The sequence below is a fragment of the Necator americanus genome, chromosome III (assembly GCF_031761385.1).
Source record: "Necator americanus strain Aroian chromosome III, whole genome shotgun sequence".
Taxonomy (NCBI): Eukaryota; Metazoa; Nematoda; class Chromadorea; order Rhabditida; family Ancylostomatidae; genus Necator; species Necator americanus.
In genome coordinates this window covers 34007440-34034994 of record NC_087373.1, presented here as the reverse complement: position 1 = coordinate 34034994, position 27555 = coordinate 34007440, and the positions used below count along the sequence as shown (strand labels likewise).

Genomic DNA, 27555 nt, shown 5'->3' with positions numbered 1-27555 from the left:
CCCGCGCACCAATGCGACGCCCTGGGACCCGTCTTGCCCCACTCTATGACTTTCTGGCACCAGCGCACCATTCCGGCGTCGTGGGACCCTTTCCACCCCATTTTGTAGCTGTCTGACTTCGGGGCAATAATTCGTCCCCGTGGGACCCGTCTCGCCCAATTTTACTGCATTGGGGCTCCCGCGCACCAATCCGACAAAATGGAAACGCATCCCTTTCTTTTTGGAATGTCTTGACTGAGACACACACAGACGCACACACGTGAAAGAATAAGCCCGTTATTATATAGCATGATAGTTAGCAAATTTGGAAGTATACATTCACATAAAAGTTTATTTACCTTCACTAACATATAACAGAAACTAACTTGACTTATCAAAGCCTAAATACATGAGTCCATAGCCTTGCGCAATTGTGAAAAGGTAGAGTGCTCGCCTATCAGGTATATGGCGTCACCTCACCGATGCAGTTTTGCATCATTATGGGGTATTTTCGTGACACACAGACACACGCACACGGACTAAGCGCGTTATTAAATAGCATGATCTTTGAGAAAAAAAAAACTTATGCTATTATGGAATGTACCTGTAGAAGAAAAGAAACACAGCAACAATGCATCTAAACATACATTTTCGCGTACGTTTCGCTAATGCATGTGTTAATATCAGAAGATTCTGAAGAGCTTCAGAAAGAGACTTCAACAGTTACATGGGAATATCTTCATTGGCAGCATATACAAAAAATGTGCTGGGAAAGTCATGAGTATGCAGCCAATCTAATTTTCATAGCGAGACATAACGAAATGTTTTCGCTTGGTTGCATGCGATATGCGGCAAACACTTCTCACTATCAAAACATGCTCTTTCGAATTCTTTCCTTATTTTGAAGTTGACTCCATGTTAACATTCAGCAATTAATTAACAAACACCTTAACACAAAAATATTGCTGTTTCAAACATGAATAGAATAGCAAAGTACAATGTTTCCACCAGTTATACTTTAAAAATTAATCCAGATGCAAGCTTTCGAACAATGACAATAATTTCCAATCTTTTCTAACGAAAAAAAGAGCTTCAGACTAAGCAATCTCCTATGAACAATGATAATAACTTAGGTATATGTCAATATGTTCATAAGAGAGGCACTATTCCACATTTGCAGTTTCAAATATTCCGAGATTTGGCTAATGCAGTGCTAATGTGGGTAGGTCTGAGACATTAATCACGAATGATTACTCATTGTGGATGACGGATATAACATTCGCTGTATATTCGAACTTTTTATGAGGTCTATTCGAGATTTTTGAACGCTAAATGTTCTTCATGTCTCGGGATTTAGCTGAAGTTCTGCACCCGGGCTCTTTAACAAACGTAAGCGTGCTTTCAGAGACAACAAATATCTTAGTGGGATTCAACGTCACGCTGAAATAAATCTTCCTTAAGAGTATGAGCTTAAGTCCTTTAGTGTTCTAAGCACAGAATTTCTAGGAAAATCCTTACGGTTGGTGGTAAAATAAGCCGTACGCGTGCTTCAAAAAATCAGGAAAATTCTTGTTACAAGAAAATTGAGTTAATGTGCACGATAGATCTCATATACGTGATCAACATTCTAATCAAAATCTCTTCAAGTTTTGGGACAGTGTATGAGGAGTACTAACATAATATGTGTTATAGGAAAATAAGCAGAATGATGTGAATACCAGGCTACCAATTACAGGTGCATCAGTTCTGTACCACGACGTAATTCAGACACTTCACGTCTAACCTTGATTGAAGAAGGCTCTGGCGGCGTCTAAAATGTTATCCATGCTTTAAAGGGTATTGCCGAAGAATAATTTGTGAGGATAATTTATATAACATTCACAACCTCGCTAGGAGCAGAATTCAATTGACATAATTGTATGAAACCAAAGAGAAACCTTGTTGGGATCATCATTGACAGAGCGTAACGGTTTTTGTCGAAATTTGCAGCTCGAACCTTGTTCATCTCTTAGAGTCGAGCAAGTAGAATAGAACGCTGAGTTGATTGGCGTATCTCTATACCTGTTTTCGGTTCCTTGCACTGCAGATGAATGAACCTAAAAAAGACTAATGGATCGACTTACGACCTCCATCTATGAAGCTAGGGCACAAATAGGGGATTGTTAGTACTAAAGATTTACAATGGCACAAAATTCTTGAGCAGACAACTGCAGACAAAATTAACAAATCTAATCGACAGAAGGAAAATGAATCCATATACTTACAAAGACTTCATCGAAAAACGTATCGCTGTATAACTCCGACCACACCCTCATGTTGTCGGCGATTCCATTAGTGGGCAGTTTACCGACGGTAGTTTTGTCATAGAAAGCGTTTATGGAAATGCAGTTAGTTTTGTTTATATAATACCAGAACGATATCACTTCTTCGTTCATCTCCTTTGCCAAATCTCTCGACTCTCGAAGGCTATCAAAAATGAACGGACCAACTAGACCAGAGTACACGTGGTAAGCAAGTTGAATCTGAAATGATTTCTAATCAACTTCATGGAATTCCAAAACATAACCAGGTAAGAAAAATTAGAGAGTGGTCAACTCACTAAAAATTTTTCATTAAACTGAAATGCGGTGGGAAATTTTTGCATCAAGTGACGAACTGCATGGAGAAATTGCAAAAAGATGGGGGACAGTTTCTTTTCACTCCTTCGGTAGATTTGGATCGAATCCACCAATGTTTTTGGATCATCCGCGAGCGATGTAACGTCCCCTTGTTTAGTTTTCAAATCCTTTCTATAGATACCGTTGCGCTCTGCAAATTTGTGCCCAAATGCGACCCATTCAATCCGAATGAGTGCCTCGAATCCCTGGAAACAAAAAAAATAAAACAATGCAACGAGAGCATTCCGATAGTTGTTCACAAACAACGAGGAAATTCTGCATTTCTTTTGTCAAAATGTTCATTTCGGGCCACGGCCTAATTCCCTGAACTACACTTGACAAAATATCTTGCAATAATCCGCGCTGGCTAAGGATGCGTGGGTTTGGATTGTTCGGGAGAATCAGGTCGCGCATTTGGATTTGTGCAAGGCACCGACGCATGGTAAAGGAAACGAGGAGTCAAGAAAATCTTGAGACGCTATCCCAAGGTAAATGCAGAAGACAGAAATCCAGACTAGTACGGAGGACTGTGTATCACCCGCAATTTTTTTTCCAGCATCTCAAACAAAAGACAACAACAACAGATTTCCTCACTAACAAAGTGTTCCGTGGTGCAACAAGCAGAGATCAACTGCAGGTACTATAATGGGGGACCGCAAAACACATGTTTCATATCCATAAAAAATTTGGAAAACTACACCTTTTAGTGCAAACCTTTATTGTCCTATAGTATTCGTCGCCAATGATCTTAGCGAGCGAAACTATTTGCGGGGTGCGATCCCAACCCTCGCAGCAGTGCACTAGCACAGAGTGTCCTAAACAGAAGCCGCCTCATATGTGCCTCAACATGATGGTGAAAACATGTGTAATACCATCGAAAAGAAAGTCGACACATTTCTTGGCGCAGTCGAGCAATTTTTTCACACTTCTGAACCACTTTTTGTCCACTAAGTCCTGAAAAGGTGAGACAGCACAGTATTGCACAACACTCTTAGAATGGGAAAACTCTGCTGACTGGATATATATATATATATATATATATAAGGATAAGGATAAGGATAAAGGATAAAGTTTCTGGCGTTGATCAATTCGCTTGGGATGCGCCTCCACGTTCACTTCAATTCAGCGCGTGTTGGCCTATACAATGACTTGCAGGGGCCAGCCGAGGATCAAGTCAGTGCTTTTATCCTCCCAGACAAGCCTGGTACCAATTTATCGACCCCGGAGGGATGAAAGCTTGGTGAGCACTAGTGCGGATTCAAACCTCCTGTCGATTGTGCAGGAAGCGGAACCTCTAACCGCTACACTACACCCGCCCATATGTATATATACATACATATATACGTACATATATATATATATATATATATATATATATATATATATATATATATATATATATATATATACGTCCAATCAACAGTTCCCATTCTAATACGTGCATACATACATACCTGATCTGATAGAAGTTGATCTGAAGAGAGAAGATCTATTAACTCGCTGAAGGATCTTTGTACATAATCGAGATCTGGTAACATGAGAACCTCATAACGAGTCTTTTGTTGATGTTCTAGAGATATTTTGTGGAGACAAAGAAGAAAAATTGAACTAGAAACCAAAAGAAGGAGAATACATACTACGGCAATGCATTACGCCCTCTACAGGTGTTCTTAAATGTCGAGGGTCACGGGATGCTGGTCGAATGTCAAAGTTCACGAGATCTTTACCTGAATGATAAAATTTTGAGCGACGATGTTTAGCGACAGAACGAGTATCTGAAGCTTAAACAATTGCTTCAAATATAGGGCACGCATCTAAGTAGTACCCAATACGGAGCAGCGTCTTTTTAAAGGTTAACAATAAGAATCAAAGGGCAAAGGAGAGTGCTTTCCGTTGATCGATCTCCTTGAGATGCAAATAATTTTACTGTCATGTTATTATCTACATATAAGCCTTGTATCAATTTACAGACCCGTTAGAGATGGAAGGTTTGGTTGAGTAAAGGTGATTTCGAGGCATCCACTGTACATGAGTTCAGCGGAATGTCCTAGAAAGATCTGTCCTCTGTTAATGAGAGAGCAAACATACATCTCGACCTGAGCAGCCTAATTTCGTATAGAACAAGCCCGCTTGCATTGTTACGTTGACAAAGTGCACTTCAAATACAAGCAAGTTTTGGTGCGACTTGGCCTGGTGGATATATGATCACTTTGTCGAATGAACAAATTTTATTTCAGTACTCATTTAAGAGAAAGGGAACGGTTGGAAGCGAATAATTTGAAGCAGCGCTAACGCATGACAATGAGTTGTAGGAACGGAGGATTAAAAAAACGAAAACCCAAACTCGTGTGTAGGTGCACTATTTCTATTAGTGAAACCAACTACCACTTTTAATTTTAATTCTGCGGAGAAGGCACAACCAAAAATTGGTGTAAAACTTTATGGTTAACTGCTAACTAGGTTTGTAATATTGAAAACTAACTTATACTGTTCTAGGCTGCAATATTCTTTTCATGGACCAGGCTGAAAATGTAGTTACCAACCAGGTGCGTACTTGTCGATGTAGCTATGTATTAATTGGAAGAACTTGTCATCCCAAGAATTCCTCCATCCGAAGATAGCCAGCCTCGGCTGACTGCTGCGAAGCAAGACGGACCCCTACAATATAACTCATTTCGGTCCGGTTCAGGGAATGACTTGCAGCGAATATTGCAGCGTATAATGAGCTATTCGGCACAGAAGACTTGACAGAAGACCCCATCAAGTAAAAGTGCATATATTTACAAGTTCACTTTCTGCAATCTTCAATAGCTTACTTCAGATACTACACAGATAACGTCGTACTCTTACCGTAGCCTTGCATCTCCAAACAACAGCGGGCCAGCGTTTCTTGCAAAGACTGTCAGCTCTGTCAGCAAGATCCTTGTGGCAAATCCCCTTTGGGACAACCATAACCTCCGGGTAAGTAGAACACAACCTGAAAGCCGCAACTCTAATATAAAAATTGAAAGAACTGCCATTGTGATATCAACTTACACGAACGATCGATTGTCATCACAAATTCTGAAGTGATCAACATCATACCCCAGTCGCTTGAAATCTCTGCGAACAAGCTCTTCTTCATCCACTAGTATAGGATTTGTGGTACAAAAATGCGATTGCTTCACCTAAACAAAGAAAACTAAAATAATTTGTTGGAATAGGAAACAGAATCGGACGAATCGTTAAACCAACCGCTTTCGCAAAAGTCCAGGCAAAAAGTGCCTCACATTCCTTTGGATTTATAGCCTCATTCAGAAGGCTGTACCAAGCACCAGCATTTTCATGCGACTTCCCTCGCACACTGAACTTTTTTTAAAGTTAGAGGTTAAGTAAGTTGTAGAAGCTACACTCACGTATATTACAGCCCTTACGAAATTACTTTGTTTGCGGAGGAGATAGAGGGCTACCCGAACTGTTGTTTGTAGGCATTACTACTACTTATAGTTTATGATCGAGTTTATCATTCATTTACTATTGAACACATTTTCGCGTTCCTACAGCTCAAAATGAATATTCGTTCGTCTTAAAACCGTAGTCACAAAGAAGCTAATTTTTGATAAGAATGCTCCATACTCGAGACCGTGAAATCAAATTGTCCATAGAAAAGAAAAAAACTCAGCGACGACTTCCCCTGCGTGGTCTTAATTAAATGTGAACTAGATTCCTGCTAGGAAATGGTATCTAAAAGCATAGACAACATTGAACGCAATTTCATTGCGTTGCTTGATCTGCCTTGTTTCTGGGGTATTTTTGTGGTGAAGAAACTTCATGAAATGGAAAAAGAAGAAAAATGATGTGTACGATGATAATCTAGTCGTACCATTCCTAAATATTGCAAAACGTCACACTATTCAAAGTATCCATGTAGTCTTCTTGTTATCGTGATAGATCATTGGAATTCTGTTGGAAGTGTTTATGGAAACCTGATCTTTTCGCTGCTAGAGTGCTGAAAGCAATTTCTCACTTTTGTTCCCTAGATGCATTGGACGACTTAGGAAATCTTATGGCGATACTACACCACATAGTTTTGCTTCACGCAGGTGACAAATATATTTCTTGTCGAGACATATCCCTTCTTTCAGCACTTCGCCCTGACATTAAAACTTTGGACGTTAAAACATTGCATATGAAGAGACGAAGCAAAAAAAAAAAGGAAATAAAGGAAAACTCAACTACCTTGTTGTCCCTCCAATCTTACTCTTTATGAGTATGGTCGACGGATCAGATAAATGCACTGATTCGATTGCTACAAGCGGGATGGCGCGTAATATATGATGTTTGACGGTGACAAGACATATCTAAATAGAGTAGGTCAAATGTACAACGTGCTACTGATCGATGTGATCAGAATAACATACCCTATAGTTAGTAAGAAGTACAAATACTTCATTTTCAAACCCTCCATACGACTTTACTGCTTCACCAGGCAGAAGACGTACGAACGGTATCTCTGCACCATGTTCAAGAGAAAACGAACATCCCACAGTCTCATCCATGAATCTTCCCAACCCTGATCATCCACACACATCAAATTTGTGCATTTCATTGCAATTCATTTGAAGAGCACACATATCTTGGTAGTCCGTTGGAGGACCCATCGAGTAAAGAACGATATGTACCTTTGAGAATAATTTATTTGAAAATAGAATCGTTAGAAGTTCCTAATCTTTCCTGAGAATGCCCTTTCGAATTTTCCCATCTCAGTGCAGAACTAGTGCTTATAAAGTGATAAACAAAAGGTCTAGGTCTAGCAATGTGAACCCGTAGGTCTCGCAAGGAAACTGGTGCTTTATCAAAGAGAGGAATTATGCGATTAATGTACCCATCATCGGAGGAGAGCTAGGAAAGACTAGTATAAAATTGGTGTTCCACACTAGTCGAATCGCAACAAACTCTACATGGTAGCTTCTGATAAAAAGAAGTGGTTTTGAGGCTTGATACGTGCGCGACTTTCCCTACATTTTAAAAAGAGATACTTGTTCAAACCTCAGATTTTCAATTTTAAGATAATTGTTTGCATCCTGAAAAGGCGTGAAGTATTTTTAATTTCTTATCTAAAGAACGCAGCATTTAGTCGCTTCTGATGCTTCCTCTGAATTTGCCACCTTATTCCGAACTAGAAAACAGTACATCTTCGTGTCACGGTCGTTTTATTGCTTACGGTGATGATCGAGGCAGAACCATCGCGTCGCTTCAATCGCAGCCGCTCCCAACTTCAAATCGTTAGACTCCACTACATCTAATCCTTTTCTCGGTTAGGGTGTTTAGCAAAGTAACGAGGCATAAAGTACACCATTTGTATTCACTCATTATTTCGGATTTATAGCAGAGGAATTTGTTCGGATACACTACTACTACCACTTCTACATATTTGTATCAGAATTAATTTTGAATCTGTAATGAATGATGTCACCTTCTTATCTCAGCATCAATACCGCCCTTGAAGTATAGCATTAAACCAAGTCTTTCCATCGCTAATTACTAATCTCAGCTTAATGTTGCTTTATCTCCGAGATATTTATAGTGGGTATTCATGTTTCTTTCCTTCGTTTTGTTCGAAAGAAATCATAATATCATACTCCCATACCCATGACTTTTAGCACTTCTCAACAATTTGGAGAGGGGACAGTAGAAACATAAATAAAACCGCGATTTTGGAGACAAAAGAGAGAAAGGTACATCTTTTTTAAAAATAGAGAACTTCTTTACCGGATGTCGGAAAACACAGATTTTTAACAACTGCATGAAAAATAAAGTAACTAATAGAACCATAGATTTACAAGAACAATCTGGAATGAAAAAATAATACATTCTTCGAAACACATATGGCATGCAACCTAAGAGACCGGCGTCAAGCAAGAGAGCATCGAAATGTAAGGAAAAGAGAAGAAATCGCATCGAATAATCGCCTAAAAGTAACCAGCCACTAAAAACTGTACTGAGCAGGCTGGTTCTCTTCGCCATCAGCTTTCTGATCCTCTTCGTTGTCAGGGTCGCTGAAGTAGTCCGAGATAATGCGATAGGCCGTTGCGTACACCTAAAAAAGACACGGCAGATGTTGATATACTCAAAAATCAGACCTATGGAAAGTTAACGGAACAAAGTGTGGAAAGCAAAAACACGTCTTGAGAACAGACATGCAACCCTTGCTGCTATGAACAAAAACAAAAATTGTTGTCTATTGCTTGTAGGCTCCAACAACATGCTATATATCATATATCAAAGATTTGTTGCATTTCAAGCATGACCTCAAAACCTACTCAAGTCTGACCGTAAACAATGCGTCCGTAAACAAACTTAAAAACTACGAAATCTTCCTTTTCAGAAGAGAATTCGCATTTTTAGAAAAGCGAGCTGGTCCTCACAAACTGAACTACTATGTTGCATGATTTGCAACTTATGCGCGTCTGAACTACAGCAATATATAGGCACGAAATTTCTTGAAGGCATCACCCCACGAATCTGAGGTGATACGGATTTCAGGTGGAGTATTCGTGTTCGGAATCGTCGATTATGGAGAGTGGTGGTGATTCCCCCCATTTCTCCCTGTATCAGTGGAAACGGACAACCCCGGAACGCTGTTTCTTACAGCGTCCTCAATAGCAGCACGCCACCCTTGCGCTGCCCCCGCCTGCGATTCGTCCGAATGGGTTTTCGACGAATCGCAAGCGGGGCGGGCGCAAACGTTGCACGTTACAACATAAGCCGTCATAAGAAACAGCATTCCGGGGTCGTCCGTTTCCATTGATACAGGAAGAAATGGACGGAATCACCCCCTCTCCATAATCTAAATACGAATACTCCACCTGAAATCCGTACCACCTCAGATTCGTGGGGTGCCCTTAACAACTACAACTAACTCCCGAACTTAAAAACTCAAAGTGAACATACTTTATCAGACTCGGACTCCTGCAGGCGCTCCAGATAATCCAATCCGTCGTTCTCTTCCACTGCCTCGCGTAATTCATCCAGGCGCTCAGGACAACTGTAGTCATGATTTCGCTTTATAAACCCTAAGACGCCAATAATTCAGAAAAGTGAGAACACACTAACCAAGTGGACACTGTATTCAATAAAGCATAGAGTGTCTCTAATGCGTTATTGAGAAGATCTACGTTGCTTTGTTTCAATGCATCACAAAGAGCAGGGACAGCATTGTCCTGAAGGAGTGTAAGGATTTGTGCAGCAGTTCCACCTTGTGCAAGGTTCGCTACAGCCCACGATGCTTCAAACTGACACTTGAAATCACCCTGGAAAAAAGAACGGAAATATTCCAACCGCTGAAGCTCAGTTCTCAGATAACTTACAGAACGAAGCACTTCGATAATAAATGGCATAATCCCTGCATCTATGACAGCTTGAATCTGGCTATTTGTTCCTGCTATGATGTTGGAGATTAGCCAACAGCACTCTTTAACCACAGTTGTTGACTTTGATCGTTCAGAGAGAGGAATGATTTCGTCGAGGGTGTTTAGGTCCACCACACACTGCAACAACTACTGCCTACTGCAATAATCAAGTATATGAAGCATCCACGACATATCACGATCCACCCCAAATAGTCTCAGCGGCAAATTACGAACCTGGGTCAATTCATCGTTACCCGTACTCATATTGCCGAGAACTCTAAGCGCTGGGGCCACCATAGCATCGGAATCGCGCAGGAATTCAATCACATGAGGTAGTACACCTAAACCTCGTACACTAATCACAATACTATGATAAGAGTGCTATACTAACCGCTTGATCTAGCCAATGAAATCTGTTCATCTGGTCCATCAGTCAAATAGGATACCGCCCAGCACGCATCTTGTTTCACTTGTCTGTCCTTTAAAAAAAACTTATGAATTTCATTGTTTTAGAAGCTCATCACATCTCTCATTATATCCACTCTTTTCAAATTTGGAAAAAGTTTGCATAAGTCAACCTTTCTTACCTATTGTAAACCGTCGGCTTTCCTAATGTCTTATCAATCGTACCTGGCACAAGCGCAGGTTACCTTTTATTGCTCACATAAACAGTCACTCACCGGATAAGAAATGAGCTTTGCAAGACCTTTGCTCAATCGCTCGAGAATGTGTAAGGGAGCGTGAGGATTCTTATGTCGGCACATGTTAGAAAATGCCCAAGCAAGAGTTCGAGCGCACGAAACATGCAGCTTATCTAAGCGGTCCACTAACGCCATGAGAGCATCAACACCACCACATTCTGAAAGAGTAGAGCGTTATTGGTGTGAGAAAACAGGAAAACAAACTGTTTGTCTTAACATATGAAGTATTATACATTTTTGCACCTATTAAATATAAGCGAATAATTTCATACAACAATTGCTTTCGTGCGCCCTCCGAATTTTTTTTTTTGAGCAAAAAAAAACTATGTATAATGGCTCACCTAAAATAATCTAAAGTATGAAATTTTTCATTTTTTTCCGCCTCCAAACCATAAGAAATACTAAGTTACTACTTGAAAAAAGTTATCAATGACAGAATTACTAATAAGAAGATGATTCACCAGTTAACGTGACGTTGAATCCTCCCTCTAGATATGATTCTAATTTATGAAATTGCACACGCTTTCAAAATGACATACACCTGTTCAATTCGCTAGCATTAAACCCAGATCAAGTGAACAAGTTGAAGTTGTAAAGCAAAGATCAATAATACAACTTACGAATCACATAGTCCCTAAGCTGTGCAGAATCTCCAGCAATGTTAGCAACAGCCCAGAGAGCCTGTTCGGCTAAGCCATCATTCGGACTCTGAGTAAGCTGGATCAGCGGAAGCGTGGCACCTGCCTCTACAGCAGCTACGGTTTGTTCTGATGTTCCGGAAACAACGTTCGTTAGTGCCCAAGACGCTTCAAAACGCACTTTATCATCCTAAAAATGCACGACATAACGATTTTGTAGACAAAAAAGAAGCACTTGGAAAGCGTACCTCAACTTTGAGCGCCTCGACTAAAGCATTAACAAGTCCACATTTGATTACTTCATCAACTGGAGGATTCTTCGAACGTGACAGTATTCGACGAAGAGCCTCGAAACACTGTCTCATCTGGTCCAAAGTAGGATTATTGCTTAGGATTTTGACAATCTCCTCATTTGTTAATCGACTGACCACAGCTATAACGCAGAACTTCATCATTAGCGTTACCAACTTATTGAATTACGAAACAACAGACCTGGTGCAGACTTCAGATCTAGATCCGAAAGTTCTCCCTCTTCATCTTCATCTACTAACTGATTTCGACGTTTCATCATGAGGTCAGCACCTTTTTGCTTGCGGATCTCGACGCTGGATTCATTTCGGCGACGTCGCATATCCTGAGATTAAACCTATACACATGAAATGCTCATGAACACAACGAAAACCAAGCAGGATATTATTTCCAGTGGACGGAAATAATATCAATCAATAATATCAAGTGAACAGTTCATGCGAACCTCATGTCTCGCAACATTTTTGTACTGCTTGAGACGAGCGGCTTCTTCGTTGAACTCCGCCGTGTGTACGTTGTCACCCTGAGCGGGACGTAAAGCCATCTTCCTAAACGAATGAAAACTAATTTGTAGCTTGGATATAAATGTGGAAATCGAATGTCGATTCAAAAGAGTGCTTCCAAAGCGTGTAGATACATCGCTTGCAATAAAGAAAACCAAACGGAAATAGAAGACAAAAACTAGATGCATGGAAAACGGCAAATTCCTATTTGGCTCTACTTCTAAGTGAATTTTCTGCGAAAGAAGTGGTTTCTTCCAAGTGACCTCTAGAACAAGACATTTTCGAAAATCCGCTCGGAGAATCGATAAGGGTATTTCAAGGCAATAAGTTTGGATGAATGTTTGAATGATACTGAGCGAAGAATAACATGATGTGCAAGAACATGATAATAATAATAATAATACACCTAGAGAGACTCGTAAAGGAGCTCTAACACGAAATGAAGGCAGGGTCATGTATGAATACGAAAATCACTTTTTGAAACGAATCCCGCCCATTTCTACACACCTGTCCCTGGAGCGCGTTCAAATCATTCGCACTCCGTAAAAGGTAGTGAGAGATACCGATTTCTTGAAAGTTAATGAAGTTTGTATCTTTCTATGTCATTTGCATTAACAAAAGCCTAGCTTAATGGTGGCATTCGGAGAAATTCTCTTACTGATGGTTTCCTTCAATAATATGTAAGATTCCGGTATGGTTCGCGAGTATTAGAGCGAAAATGTTGTGCGCTAATGTAAATAAAGAGATCAGACAGTTCAGAAGAACAAAACTGATCGACTTACCCGACGAAGCAACTCTTTACACTCGTACAAGAGATGGAATGGAGATTTCTAAAGGGGATTTCATCAGTCGTACAGGTGTAACGAGTTGCTTCGTTAGTTCGTAAGTTGATCAATGTGGTATTTTTGTTCCATTTTATTTCTTGATTTGTGAGCAGCGTCTCATTCTTCTCGCATTATATGTGGTGAGGTTCATGAATGCACATGCGACTTGCGGGTAAGCATCAGCTTAAGCTATCACATTTAAGGGATAATAACATTTACCTTATACCTACTTAGGGTACCTGTACCTTAACTGATACATAAGGTCAGTGTCATTATCTTCCGAGAATAATCTGGCACCAATTTATCGACCAGAGAGGTGAAGGACTTGACTGGCCTCAAAGGGATGTCGGCGCAGCGCAGCGCAGACACACTGGGACCTCTTACCGTTATGTTACGCTTATAATATCACACTTATAATATCCACCTATACCCTCGCCCAACATAATTTATCCGGCGAATAAACGCTCTATGGTGAAGTGGGCGTGAGTCGGATATAGTGCCATCCAATAAAGACTTTTCAGCGGATAAAATACCGCTCTAACCCAGAGAAAATTTGTGCGAGTAAACTTTCTGAAGAAAGTTGCACAACATCGAGTTTGTGCTAACAAGGCAGCCAGATAAAAATGGATAGCACGGTTGAAATAAAAGAGAGCACCTTTGATTTCATCTCCAGCGTATTCATCCTCCAGAAGGCTGGAAGACAAAAATACTGGTGGCCGGTTCAGAACAAAAAAAAGGAATAACTGCAGCATTTTGCCCTGACGGGATTTTCCAATGATTGCTGCAAGAAAAAAAGTGAACCAAGAACATTCAAAACGTACTTTTTCAGTGACTTCAACCGACGTGCTGAGAACATCGGACGGTAGATAGCGGCCGTAAACCGCCTGACCGCTAAGCGTACCGTCTATTAAATGAGGTTTTCCCTTCAGTTTTGGGTGAATAAGATAAACACAAGTTCAACCCGATAGAACGTATTGTGACATGAAGCGATACTAATTCACTTGACTACTTGGGACCGCCGAGATACTCAGCTAACTGTGGGGCGATTCTCAAGTGGTTTGGAATCCTATACATGCAGAGAAAGTAGATTTCCTAATTTATTGGGTGACTTCAATCTTTCCAACTGCACTGACGATTATTCTAATGAAGAACAACTCCAGCACAGCCATCCGCGGGCTTCCCAGTGGTCAATGCTGCAGGGTCCCAAGAGAGCAGACAATCTACTAGATCCAACCGTGATCAGAAGAGCGCTGGCTACATCAGCGACAATTCATCCCAAGAAAGAAGCAATGAGAGAAAGTTCGACGAAAAAATGGACACCACATGAAAACAGCACAACATGGAGTGACAGCGGAGAAAATTTGAAATAAATCACTTCGCGCGCGAGACCACGGGCGGTTTTGTCGATGGGTCACCGCAGTCGAGCGAGCGGTTCATTCGAATCACAAATCTAGAATGTGATTTATTCGAGCAGACGGGGTCCCCTCGAATAAGAAGGATATTCGAAGGAAGAATCAAACATCTGCAATGTAATCTTGTTAAATCTGAGGATGGACGACTTCAGTTAACAAATTCGATTGTAGTTCTAGCTCCAACGAGTGGAAGATCATTAGATGAGATAGGATGAGAGATTTTCTATGGTCTATCGATAGGGTGCTGCTCTAATTCCAATGACGTCCCACAGACTTCTCAATACATACCCAAGCAGCAAGCCGTCGTTCTGTAAATGGAGCTCGTTCGCGCCGGGATCCACGAGTAATCCTGAATGTTCGAGATTCTGCTATTCCTTCGCATGCGAGAAGAATTCGAATTGGAGCGTTTCGATGGTAGGAAACTCCTGACATTCAACTATCTGAGTGCGGTAGTCACAGTCACATTTTTTAAATACTTTTGTAAATATTAATGTCATATAACTGCAAGTGGTGAGTTTGAGTTTTCCAGAATACCGTATTATTTACATAATCTATGACTATTTACTCATGCACGTTCTTAAAACTCAAACCATTATGAATTGGAGTGAACGCGTCATAAGGCGCATCCCAAGTGGATTGATTAACGTCACGCACTTAATCCTTTTATTTTTTTATTACTATTTACAAAGCATAAAGACTATTTACAAAGTTAATGAATGTTTGCGACACGTCTTTAGTGATGATAGTAGTAATTTGTTCGAACATCCGAACGTACATCAGTTTGAGTGTATTGGAATATTGGAGAGACTGGATCATCTTGAAAGTGAAAGATCACCATCAATTGAACGTTTCGACTATTCGAATATTCGGCGACGTCGGCATATGTTATTATTCTTTTTGAACGTGTTCATGGTTGTTTCACTACCAACAATATAGTAGGGTCAAAACGACATGAAACACGGTGCAGTTGCGTAAGCGGTTGCGCTCGAAGCGGCGCGGTGGAGGCAATGGTTAAAATCGAAGTGGGACCACAGCGAACTGCAATGATGAGTAGTGCAGGCAAAGGTTCTACCACCTTCCTAACCGCTACGCTTCGCCGTGTCGCTTCGAGCGCCACCGCTTACCGCAACTGCACCATGTTTCATGTCGTTTTGGCCCATCTATAGGTCAAATGAGGTGTCGACAACTCGCAGTTTCGAAAAGATCGACGTCCACTACTCTAGTACTTTTAGAATATTTATTTGAACGCTCCTATTCATCATAAAGCTGATTATGTTTTCGTGCACGTGTTATTGTTCTTTTTGAATGTGTTGAACGGTAGTTTTACTACTAACGGTAGCTCATTTCTTTTCCAAAGTAATATTTCGAGTGTACCTCTCTGATTTCTTAATTCTTTACTTTGGTTTGTGTATAAAGCTGACTAAGAAGCGGGGTTTTGCTCGTTGGAGCTAAAGCCTTATTTAAATTAACTCTATTCTTACTGCCCTGAAGCTTAAGGAACTGGCAGGGCGCCACTAACGAGAACTATGGAAATTTTCCTGAGAAGAAAGAAAAGATGCGGTCGGGTCAGAAGGATCTGAATTTGAATCCGTCTGAAATTTACTCATTTCTGACTCTGAGTCAGACTGGAACCAGGGAAGGTCACATCTCGAGCACAACCGCTTGCAACCAATTCCACCAAGCTTCAGGTCGTTTTAACTCGGCTGTAGGTGACAACTACTAACGAGACAAGTGACAGCAGGAGTATCATACCTGTCTTCTACAGTACCTTAGTGACAACTGTGTGCTCCACATGTTTTCAGATTTTGCGACGAATGGGAAAACTCTAGGAATGTGCATATGCGGTAAACTGCACAGCTGAGCTGGACGTGTGGAATTTTTTTTCCGGATAAACTCTGAAGCTGCATTATAGTAGGATGTTTTTTGTGAACTCGCTTACACTGTGAAGAGATGGAATACATTCACGAAGTAAGCAAGAAGAGGCGTAGATATTATTAGGTATTATTATTAATCTCCTCTGATTATTGTGTCGCTTAAACAGTTACTGCAGTGCCAAGACGGCCTGAACCTTGATGCAGTTACGGAAGCGGCGGGGTGGGACTGATGATTGCAGTTGGGGTAGGACCATACTCTGCAGTTCGACCACAGTGGGCGATGGTCCCGTTCCGATCGCAACTGGTAGCCCCACCGCGCCTCATCGGGCGCAGCCGCTTGCACATTTGCATCTGTTTCAGACCGTTTTGATCCGACTATATCATGCTGTGTTAAATTTTAGTTGGATAAGTGCACTTATGAAGGAAAACAACTTGTATAAGTTGGCATTTTTATTAGTACATGTCATAGAAAAATACTGTTTATAATATAAGTCTTTTATTAAATTGAATTAGAGCACTTCGGAGCTGAGATAGTAATTTAGTCGATGGAAATTAAAGTTTGAAACTAGTCGTAATTAATTAAGCAGTGAGCTCAAGTGAATTTACAAGATAATAATTATGACTCGTTCGAACTGCTAGAATGAGCGGCGTCTACGGAAGTACGGTCATCTTCTTCATGCGATTCTCCTTTGCAGCACGTATGATTTGTTAACCATTCCGGTAACAGAGATAGGAACACTGGTAGAATCTGAAGTAAGCTTGAAATTGTTCTTATCCAGAACATTCGCTAACTTCCACCATACCATGCCCAAATGAACGATATTCACCACGAAACGGAGTATCTAGTGAATTCTATAGCTTCATTTATCGCGCAAACTATTCCTGGGGATAATAACCCCCTGGTTAGCAAAAAAGGTATGCTGGTCCTTGACTGTAACATATTTTCGTTGATTGTCAGAGAATTAGACTCGCAGGTAACAAAACATCAGCACAGACGTATGCAAAAATCGCACTTAGTGAGGTTGTGAAATGCGTTTTCAAATTCCAGAAAACGGAAATTGAAAAATGATAGCACTTGATAGGTTAGATGGCCAGTTTGAACTTTATTTTAGAATTCCTTCTCATGTTTATTGGAACGAAACATGTTTTACTAGTCTTAAATACTATTAAACACCTATTTTCATGAAAGAGATGCAGAAAGAGGAGAGAAAACTTCCACAATTTTTTGTTTCATTCGCTACACGGTTGTATTGCGCATAGAAAACAACAAGTAGACAGAAAGTACGAAACTAAGCTGTTTCTTCAGCCTTACAGCAGCACCTCACGAAACAAAGCTATGGTGCAGGTTGAACCTCACTTTCAATCCTCATATTTCTAACTAGTATCTTGAACATTGGAAAATCATTGACCATCTGCACGTAACATGGTCACCATTGGGCGATACAGAAAAAAAAAATCAAGCATTGGTATGATGAAAGTCGAACGATGCATACAATTGCTCACCAATAGGCCATGTAAGATGCCAAATAACACCACCAACATAATGGCAGTAACGAAAACGGAAGAGGAATGTGTCTGAAAATCTATACCCTTCTCCGGTTGGATTTTGATTTACGTAATCACAAATTTTATTTTAAATTTAAGTTTTCTACTTTATAACATAGTTTTTGGACGAAAGAACGGAATATGATTGATTCACGCTCGGAATTTACAATAGTAAAGAGCGATAAATAACTTCATCATGGTTCTCATCACAAAATAACTATCACATTCAATCCTATTCAGTTTCCCTTTAGACGATAATGGTACAGGAATTTTCGAAAAGTCTATTACATATTTATTACATACATTCGATTCTACGGCACTTACGGCTATGAAAAGAAGAGGTAACACGCAGCAGACTGTAGACAATCCTGCTTGTACCATTGGCCATGCTACTGCTCTCATCGTGTGTTCCAGTTTTTCTTCTCTGTCTTTAAAAGCTATGTCTACAACTTTCCCTTCTACTATTTCCGTTTTGGAGGAGAGCTGAAAAGCAAGTTTTTCGAATTTTTGTTCTTTTTGGAAAAAATATGCCAAATTTTGCGTGCAATTACCTGAAAATGATACGCAACATGAGCAATGTAATCCACACTCATTCCAATTGTCATAAGCAACGACGCCATCACTATTGGATCAAGTTCGAATGAGAGTTTCGACATGATACCGATGACTCCTTTGAACAACACTTTTTGTTAGGTATCGATTGCTATAAACGAAGTAAATACCTGTACTAATAGAAGCGATCGAAACACTTGCTGTAGCAACTGTACAGAAATTTCGCATAAAGAGTGCACATACTGCTGTCATAGAAAGAAAAGTGAGAAGTGCGGTCTAAATGAGTTTGACCTAATATAGTAATAAGCGAAGATAGAATTTGAATTCCAGAAGATCTAAGCTATAAAAAGACATGAGGCAAAATTTACCTGTAAGGTGACCCTCTTTAAGCTCAACATCTGGTCTACAAACATTGCTCCGGATTCATAAACCGTTGTGTTTAGTTCAGGATACCTAAAACTGTGCGAATTTTAGATAACGAACTAATTTGATGGTGTTTCTGAAGAAAATTTCAATAAAGGAACTGAGAAAAAAGCTTATTGCCACAAGAAATGGCTTTGTTTATTTGCTAAGACCTAACGACATTGGTTTGTGCGTGTGTTTATTGCCGCGAATGGATAGGAGAAGGCTGGAAAGAGCAGGAAATGAAAACAGACGTCAGACTTCTGCTTTGACCTATGCCTTACTCTGGATTTTTTTCTTGGCTTAACACCCCTGCAACTGTTTTTCGCTATGAGCAAGCGGCTTCTTAAGCATAAGAAGTAGACTGTGAAAATAAAAAAAAAAACGCTCACCTATCAATAATTTCTCGCCATTTTATCATCAGATCTATTCGAATATCCCAATTGTATACTTTGGTGTAAGCTACATTGAAGAAAAATCCCTCTACAGTTAGATTTCCTCTGAAGCGAAAGAATTTGTTTTTCTTTTTGCACTTCAATAAAAAATATCTTCATCAGAACTTTATGTCTGTGTGGAGGAGAAAAGTGAAAAGATGAAACGAAAGCTCACGAATCATTTGATAGCTTAAGAGAGGTGTCGAAGTGGTACTCGTCACTTGATAGGAAATCACTAAGCTGTCTTGGATCGATGCGAGCCTAAAAATAAATGAAGATTACCAATCGATTAGTCATTGAGCTCATAATTTTATTTTCACGCCATCATGATGTGATATAGGCTAGAATAATATCGGTTTTGAAAAACCAGTCATCAGCTCTATTCTTTATTTTATAACATTATTGCTTTAAAAAAATCAGAGCTTTTCCATCACAACAGTACCGACACACATATACCTCTTAAAACCAAACCATCTATCATCTATTACTTCTTTGGCTTATCTCACGTTGTGATTACAAATATGGCACATGTTGTACACGGAATATCAATTTGTGCGGATGAGTTCACGCAGATGCATTCAATCTCGTCTATATTTGATTTTCATCCATAGCTAGGGGCTCAGAAGCCAGTACTTGGGTCTAACATCGAGAGTAAGCAAACATTGTATTAGGAAACCTATTCTAATGTTATGTAATAAAAACTAAAATATATGTGAGTTGTTTTTGAGTCTACGTTCTCTACTGGACTTAATCATAAAAGTTCATAGAATAGTTCACATGTATGGTCGGGTGAAGTCGAGATGAAGCACGGTGTGATTGCGTAAGCTGCACTTGATGCGGCGGAGAGTAGTGGTTAGTATCCAGCGGGGTCTTCGCTAGCACTACTTATCGCTGCCGTTCGCGATGGTCCCACTTCGATCCTAACTGTTACCTCCACCGCGCCGCTTCAAGCGCGGCCGATTACGCAACTGCACCGAGCTTCATGCCGTTTTGATAGTACTACACGTTACATTTTGTGGAACATGGCTATATAATGCGCAATATATGTCATATTGGTAATGAACGCCTCAAATAAGTGTTACGGAAAGTTTGGTAGTATTTGGGGTATTTGTATTAATTATTATTAAGTATTTGGGGCAGGGGACACTCAGTCGCGCTCTACTTTCTGGAAATAAATAACATAATGGGTCCATATGGCCTAAGCATTAGAGGATCTATGACATGTACACTAAAGTTACTAAAAGAAAAAAAGCTCCAGGAAATAAGAGCGCAGTTGAGTGCCCCCACCCCAGACCATACTTTCCCCATTTTTGCGAACAGTGTTACTTCAGGTAAGATTTATAGATAAGAACAGTGGCGTTGTTGTCTAATCTTAGTTCTTTGTTTTCTTCACCTACTTTATAGGGATAAATCTCCTTCGTCTTGTTGTTTTTTTGCACGAAATCTCTAAACCATATATAAGATGATCTGTGACCTAAATAAATTGAGAGTGCGGAGCAAAGCTGCAATAATTAATCACATAATTTGTTGAGTCAGAACTGGGCAAACCTCTGCAGCGCGGCAGTTCTTCCAGTCCTTTTAGCATATCCCAAAACTGAGTTGTTAAACTGTCATTGGTCATATTAAAGCGAATGTTCACATAAAATGCAGGCGCCAAGAATTCCGCCCACACTGAAATATTTTCATAATGGTTTTCATTGAAGGATATACTATTTTCTGTTTTTAGAAAAATTTTGGAATATAAACCTAATTCAGTTAGGATCGTGTTCGCTTCATGCAGTATAGAATCTTTCGGTAGAATTTTTGTGGCATCTAGTTTGCTTTCTAGCAGAAGCATTCCACTAATGGAATAAAACCAGTAGAAAACAGTTGCAACAAGTACAAATACTGCTACAGATTTGTTCCTCACTATTTTGCAATGAGTGTGCAATAAACTTTGCGAAATATATTCAATCTGAAAAAAAAAGAAATTTGAAAGTAATGACTGATTGAAATCTCATCTTGCAAAACGAAAAAAAGAAAACGATTTTGTGAAAACAACAACAACAAATAAATGGAGAACAAATTCTCTGGTGGGATCGTTAGAATATTTAAACCTACCGTTTCTCTCCACCCCATTTCATCTTCGCCGAGTTCTCTTTGATGTTTCTTTTCATATCTGCTAACCAAGGAAAGTACAGCGCCAAATAAAATCATTTGATAAATGTACGTGAGCGCCATAGCAGTAGCCGTTCCAAAGCAAAACAGTCGAACTTCTGCATTTTAAGCGAGAAAGTTACGAACTGAAGAATGAGAAAAAAAGTTACAAGGGAATTTTTCAACCGGGTGACTGCAATGCACGCCTACTCTTACTGGACAGACATTTTCGTTCCTTCTGCCCTGACCTCATCGGAGACATCACAGCGATCACCTGGTTGAAAAATTTCGCTGAACAATATGAGTATACCTGGTGTTGGTGTGATGGCTCCAATGACGAATGATAAGACGTTAGTCACCGACGTTATAGTGATGCTTGGACCTACGTCTTCGTAAACCAGACCTGTTTTAGTCAAGTATTGTAGATGAAGATTCTTATAAACTATATGCAACCAGGAGTTAAGTCAAACTTATGGGCAAAAGTCATTACTGGTTCCAAAACCTTAGTATTGATTATAGCGTTAGTAGCAGATAATGATTTCACCTACCCAGCCTTTCCGCGTGAGAATTTCCGTTGTGTTTGAGCTTTTGCCAGGAATTTATCATTAAAAACGCAGCATCAACTCCTGAAAAATATGAGGATTTCAGGTTTACCTTGTTGATGACAACAGTAGGCATTTCTCTGCTTTGAAGAGGCTATCGCCTACTGATACAAACTCTAAGCGGCACGATGATAAGCACGAAGAGTTTGTTCTCCGTCACTCTGGCATAGGTATAGATGGATCAAAACGGCCTGAAGCTTTTTTGAGTTGCGTAGGCGGCGATGCTCGAAGCGCCGCGGTAATGCGTAGCAGTTGGAATCCAGAGGGGAGCCTCGCTAGTACCAATCATTGCTCCAGTCCACGTTAGTTCCACCTCGAGTACACCCGCTACGTTCTACCGCGCCGATTCGAACTCGGTGTTTACGAGCCTAAGGTCGTTCTGACCCAACAGTACACGAGCTTCCGATATTTCAAAAAGAAGAGTAAAAAGAAAGTTATATTTAAGCTATGATGGCCTCCAATACTGCGCTCCCGACCTAGTGAGCAATGCTAATAAAAGGGTTCCGCGATACAACACGTTTGTCAATATTTTGCAGGATTGTTGTCCCTCACGGAATCCACACGATATCTGAACCATTTTTTGAAATCAAAACAAAGCCTAGGTATTAACGCAATGCACACTTGCATTTTCTGTTTTTGAATTGGTTTTCAAGCTTGGTAAGCCTCAGTCGTGTTTTTTCGTTAACCAAACCAAGCTATCTAGGTTGTTCAAAGGTAGCGTATCACGATTTTAACGTGGTGCGGAACCTACAGCGAAGGCGTAGAGGTAGGATAGTATATTGTGGAGCTCAGCGTGGTTCTGCTCATCTTCCCCTAGACGTCGTAAGAAAAGGCGCGGAAGACTTCGTTTTTGCGACGATTTCTGTTGTAAAGCTTTAGCCTTGTGCAGGCGCCACCTGCAAGTGCGGAACGTGCGGAAGCGCGTTCTAGCGCATCTTGTAGTAACTAAAATGGTTCTCACGCAGCTTTTTTACGACGATTAAGGAAAGATGAGCGGAATTACGCTGGATACTGCAATCTACTATCCCATCTATATGCTTTCGCTTTTATATCGCAGTGTTTTCCGCACCATGTCAAAACCATGATGCGTCGCCTTTGTTTCAATTGTTTTTGATTCTCTCCCAACAGTTTACCCATGACATCTCATGGTTAGAATGGGAAATGTTTCTTGACGCTTTGTCATTCTCAAAGTGTTACTTTTGAAAAGGATTCAAAATAAAGAAGCTAGAAGAATATTTAAAGTATGCACTTACCCACACCCATAATTAAGAAAGGCATTACAAACAATAAGGAATTGATACGGAATCCCAACATCGAGAGAATACCATATGTACAGGTGATTGCCAGAAGAGGACACAAAGTTGCTCCTATTCCAACCAAACTGTAAAACAGACAAATTTTCAAAATCTGTTCAAGAGATTCATTAAAATTGAAACTTTTAGCACATCTCCTCACATTTTCCCCAAGTCAAGAGTATTGTAGTAGTAAGCACTTGAAAAAACACATAAGGCAACGAATCCAATCATAGAAGCAAATCCTTAATAGTTATATATCCATACATACTTCAAACCAATACTTTTCAACTCTGGCGCTGCGTCACAAAGAACAGTGAGACAGCAAACCTAGTAAGGACTGCAGATGCGCAAAAGCGACAGCAAGCAATGGAGCGAAAGTGATTTGATTGAATATTAGAAAATGGATCCGAGAATTTTATATTACAAGATCCTCGAAAGTAATTTACAAGTTACACAGTAACACATATTACCTGTTGCTCTCGAAAAAAAAGAAAAAAAGGGAAAATATATTTCATCCATGATGGACTCACCTGCACCGAAGTACGGTGCTAATTTTGTGTTTGCGGTGTTGATTTCCATATCCAACACGTCTGTTCCGAGCATCTAAACTTTTCGATGTGAAAACGCTAAATCAATGGAATCTAATAATGTCCGAGATTTGAATGCGCAGAGGCATAGGATTTTTGACCGGTCAAGATTTCTTTGATTTCTTACGGAGAGGAAACCAAATTTATAACTATGACTTATATTGCATTATTTTAGTTGACTTACAAGAATTTTAACAAGTGAATCGTTCGCAAGTTTTCCTTCGTTGTATTCTTTGCTCCATTCGTACATTCCAAGTTCCCATTGAGAAAAATCAGTTACATTAAGTGGCGTATTTTTGTTCCCGTATAGAACGAAAAGCATCAACTAAATTATTACCCAACTTAGAGCTTTAGAGGCTCTTCGTATCCTTTTTTCACCTTACAGAACCTCACCGTGACGTGCTCCATATTTGTGATTTGTGATTCGATTGTTTTATTTGGGTCTATTGGGATTTTGTTTCCAAAAAATCGTTTCCCCTTAAAAGTGTTGCTTCGAAAGAAGGTTGCTAACCTTTGAAACTAAACTAGATCGCCTACTCTTGCTTTCTTTTTGGGCTCAGGCGGTTCTTCTTCTTTCTCAGTGAGTCTAACACCGAATAGAGCTTTTTCTAGAGGGATACGAATACCCCATATTGTACCAAACGGATAGGAAAGATTATATAGATCACTGTAGTATTGATTTTTAACCGCTGACTTATAGTTTATGTCATAGTACTTCTGAAAAATCCCCTTCCACTTTTTTAGATTTTTTTTTCGAGTGACTAGGTTGCTGTAGAAGAATGATTAGCTTCATTCCTCTCATTATTTCTAATACCACTCACCTTAAATGCCATGAGAAGTTTCTTGCTGCTCATGCAATACGGCTTACACATTTTATTGTATGACACACTTCGTTCATTAGTCTTCACTGTCAGATTATACATATAGTTCACGATGTTTTCCGCCTCATCAAAGTATTCTTTTCGGTGCATAGATCCACCATCTTTAGCCATTAGTAGAACGATAGTTTTCATGAGATCAACTGAATTCGGCTCAGATTACACTGCGTTCACAAAGTCGAATTCCGCTGATTGTATCAGGATCAACGTTTTCATACTTAGGCGCTGGTAGTGTGGTCAACAGCGGAGCCTGGCGTCCCATAAGCGCCTGCGCTCGAAGCGTTGCGGTGGAGATAGCGGTTGCGATGTGGGACCAACGCTAGCTCCACTAAGACTGCCGAGATGATTTCAAGTAGTGAAGGTCCCAAGTCAATTGCAACTGCTATCTCAAACTCGCAGCTTTCAGCATCACCTCTTACGCGCCTGCTTACGACACAGGTCCCAACAATAGTAGAACGTTTATCGCAGCGTGCCTATGAGGGCATTTAGGGGAAAAAATGCGTTCTGGTCGGGAGAAGACATGTGTCAACTATAGAAAATAGTGCAATGGAAGAGCTAGAGTGGCTAAGATAAGAAAGAAGTAGAAAAATAAATAAACAATTATCGGTCAGTTGATCCAATGAATACTTAAAGGCATCACCCACGAATCTGAGGTGGTACGTATTTAGGGTGGAGTATTCGTATGCGGTATCGTAGATTATGGAGAGAAAGGTGATTCCGCCCATTTCTTCCTAATTGCCGTAAAAAACGGCCCGGAAGATACGGCTTCGAGCGTTCCGGCGCGCTACTTTCCACAACGAGTTTGGTTGGAGCGCGCCAGCCTCGTGCGCGCGCCGCATCTTCCGGGCCGTTTTTACGGCAATTAGGAAGAAATGGACGGAATCACCCCCTCTCCATAAGCTACAATGCCGTATACGAATAATCCACCTGAACTCCGTACCACCTAAGATCCGTGGATTGATACCTTTAACCGTGGAATTACTAGTGGCCTCTCTGTTACAAGAGATTATTTTTATGCGATTTCTACATTTTCGTGCATTCTTGGACACATTAATCAAGAGTGAATAAGTGAAGACAACGACTCATCACATAATCTATAGCCGAATCAGAACCTTATGAATCACGAGTGCAGTTGCGGTGCATTTGCGTACGCGCTCAAAACGGCGCGGTGGAGGCAGCAGTTGGAACCGAGTTGGGACCGTCGCAAACTGCAGCGATGGGAGGTGCTAGCAAGGGTTTCACTACGCTCCTAAGCGCTACGCTCCAGCGCCTTGAGAGAAGTTGCGTACGCAATTGCGTACGTGTTTCATGTCGTTTTGACCCTACTATAAAAACAATCAAGCGATGACAGTCAAATAGCGTTCAAACGCAATTTTTTCTTTCTGACACAATGACTTATTTAATACGTACTAATCTCTTCGTTTTTTTTTTTTGACTTACCGGAAACGCCTGCAAATTGTCTCATCACTTCGGTCTCGTAGCGAGACCTCGCATCCAAGGCAGTATATCCCTCTCGTATACTGTCCCGAAGCGTTAATTTCCGCATTCCAAAGGTTGTTAAAGACAATAGCATCTGAAGTAGGGGTGATTCTTAAAGTGCTTCTTGATGGATTTGAAAACTCTTGAACAAACCGAAAGAAAGAGGAAAAATAGAGGATATTTTGCGACATATAGTCCAAACGAGTAAAATATCATCTTCAGAGTAATGAACTGTTGTATTCTATACCATATTGATGCAAAAATATCTGTAAAATAATGTAAAATAATTACAACTAACATGATATGGTACGTAACGATAAGAATTAGTGGATGACAATGTAGTGAACATCTCTTTTGATTAAAAGTATTCCTGAACGCCACGAAAGAAACCCAGAAATCCGAGCTTTTGGGTTTCTTTTGGTGATTTTGTCGGGTTAGCGACGACTTGAGAATCAAATACATGATTTAGAAAAAAAAAAAGAAGGAAGCAGCACAATGCGCATGACGCATCACTAGGTCCTATCACGATCTATGGCGAACTACAGAGAACTTGGTGTTTAGAACTTGAGCATTTTTTATTCATTTTCAAAAATCCATCCTTAAAAATTAATCTTTTAGAAGAACTTCTTGCTAATTTTTCTTCTCTAATCTAATAGGGGAGTATAAGAGCACTGGAACTCACTTCTACTTGCCCGTCGTGAATTTCGTTTACCGCTATAGAAATCCTCTGAATCATCCTAAAATTTTTGGCTAAAAAGATGATCTGATTTATGGTTAACCGCATAGCTTACACTTCTAGTAGGGTGAGTTAAAGAATCTGTAGCCGAGGGATCATATGAGTTCATGTTTCAGATGCTAAGAAAAAACATTCCGACCACAATTGACGGGAAATGTACTAAAAATGGAACTCACCCAGCAGCGGAAGTGAAGGGTTGGGAATTGGGTTTCTGATAAGATTGAGAACGCTACGATAACAGGTTGTCAGTGGCGTCCTTGGGATTTTCTGACACATGATTAAATTTTTGTGATGAGGCAAATATCATACTGATGTTCATGTTCATTGTGGAGTATAGTCGAGTCGAAATGACATGAAGCACGGACAGTTGCGCAAGCAGCTGCGCTCGAAGCGGTGCGGTGGAGACAGCGATTGGAATCGAAGAAGGACCATGACGATCTGCAGAGATGGGTGGCGGTAGCGAGGATCCTCACACGATCGCAACCACTACGCTCCACCGCGCCGCTTCCAGCGCAACCGTTCATGGAACTGTCCGTGCTTCATGTCGTTTTAACCTAGCTGTACGGTAAAAACCACTTTAAAGGCATCACCCCACGAATCTGACGTGCTATGGATTTCCGA

General features: G+C 40.3%; 3 protein-coding genes across 5 annotated transcripts; all 3 read right to left on the bottom strand.

The window, feature by feature from the left end:
* Positions 1-1708: 1708 nt before the first annotated feature.
* RB195_011842 (uncharacterized protein) lies at positions 1709-7174 on the bottom strand (the record flags this gene model as incomplete). Of its 3 annotated transcripts, none has more annotated exons than XM_064193425.1 (14): positions 1709-1789; positions 1917-2075; positions 2244-2501; positions 2579-2842; positions 3351-3451; positions 3509-3590; positions 4091-4206; positions 4274-4363; positions 5180-5294; positions 5487-5613; positions 5673-5803; positions 5871-5979; positions 6855-6976; positions 7037-7174. In XM_064193425.1, 14 exons carry the CDS (start codon positions 7172-7174, stop codon positions 1709-1711), a joined length of 1893 nt encoding a protein of 630 aa, XP_064051008.1. The 3 variants fall into 3 exon arrangements, with proteins under 3 accessions (XP_064051008.1, XP_064051009.1, XP_064051010.1); XM_064193427.1 differs by having other exon boundaries at positions 4091-4164; XM_064193426.1 differs by having other exon boundaries at positions 5721-5803.
* Positions 7175-8604: 1430 nt separating this feature from the next.
* Positions 8605-13858, bottom strand: RB195_011841 (uncharacterized protein; the record flags this gene model as incomplete). Its single annotated transcript, XM_064193424.1, has 12 exons — positions 8605-8715; positions 9570-9663; positions 9732-9928; positions 9986-10165; positions 10262-10368; positions 10419-10506; positions 10708-10886; positions 11349-11556; positions 11615-11799; positions 11859-12000; positions 12121-12223; positions 13824-13858. The coding sequence occupies 12 exons, from the start codon at positions 13856-13858 to the stop codon at positions 8605-8607; spliced, it is 1629 nt and encodes a 542-aa protein (XP_064051007.1).
* Positions 13859-16904: 3046 nt separating this feature from the next.
* On the bottom strand, positions 16905-27043 carry RB195_011840 (uncharacterized protein; the record flags this gene model as incomplete). Its single annotated transcript, XM_064193423.1, has 25 exons — positions 16905-17036; positions 17792-17863; positions 18158-18316; positions 18385-18503; positions 18556-18661; positions 18754-18838; positions 19180-19287; positions 19397-19482; positions 20619-20695; positions 20770-20892; positions 20968-21175; positions 21322-21476; positions 21668-21760; positions 21906-21983; positions 23213-23340; positions 23415-23496; positions 23785-23857; positions 24026-24166; positions 24235-24318; positions 24379-24558; positions 24663-24862; positions 26160-26292; positions 26352-26464; positions 26881-26935; positions 26990-27043. 25 exons carry the CDS (start codon positions 27041-27043, stop codon positions 16905-16907), a joined length of 2844 nt encoding a protein of 947 aa, XP_064051006.1.
* Positions 27044-27555: the final 512 nt, after the last annotated feature.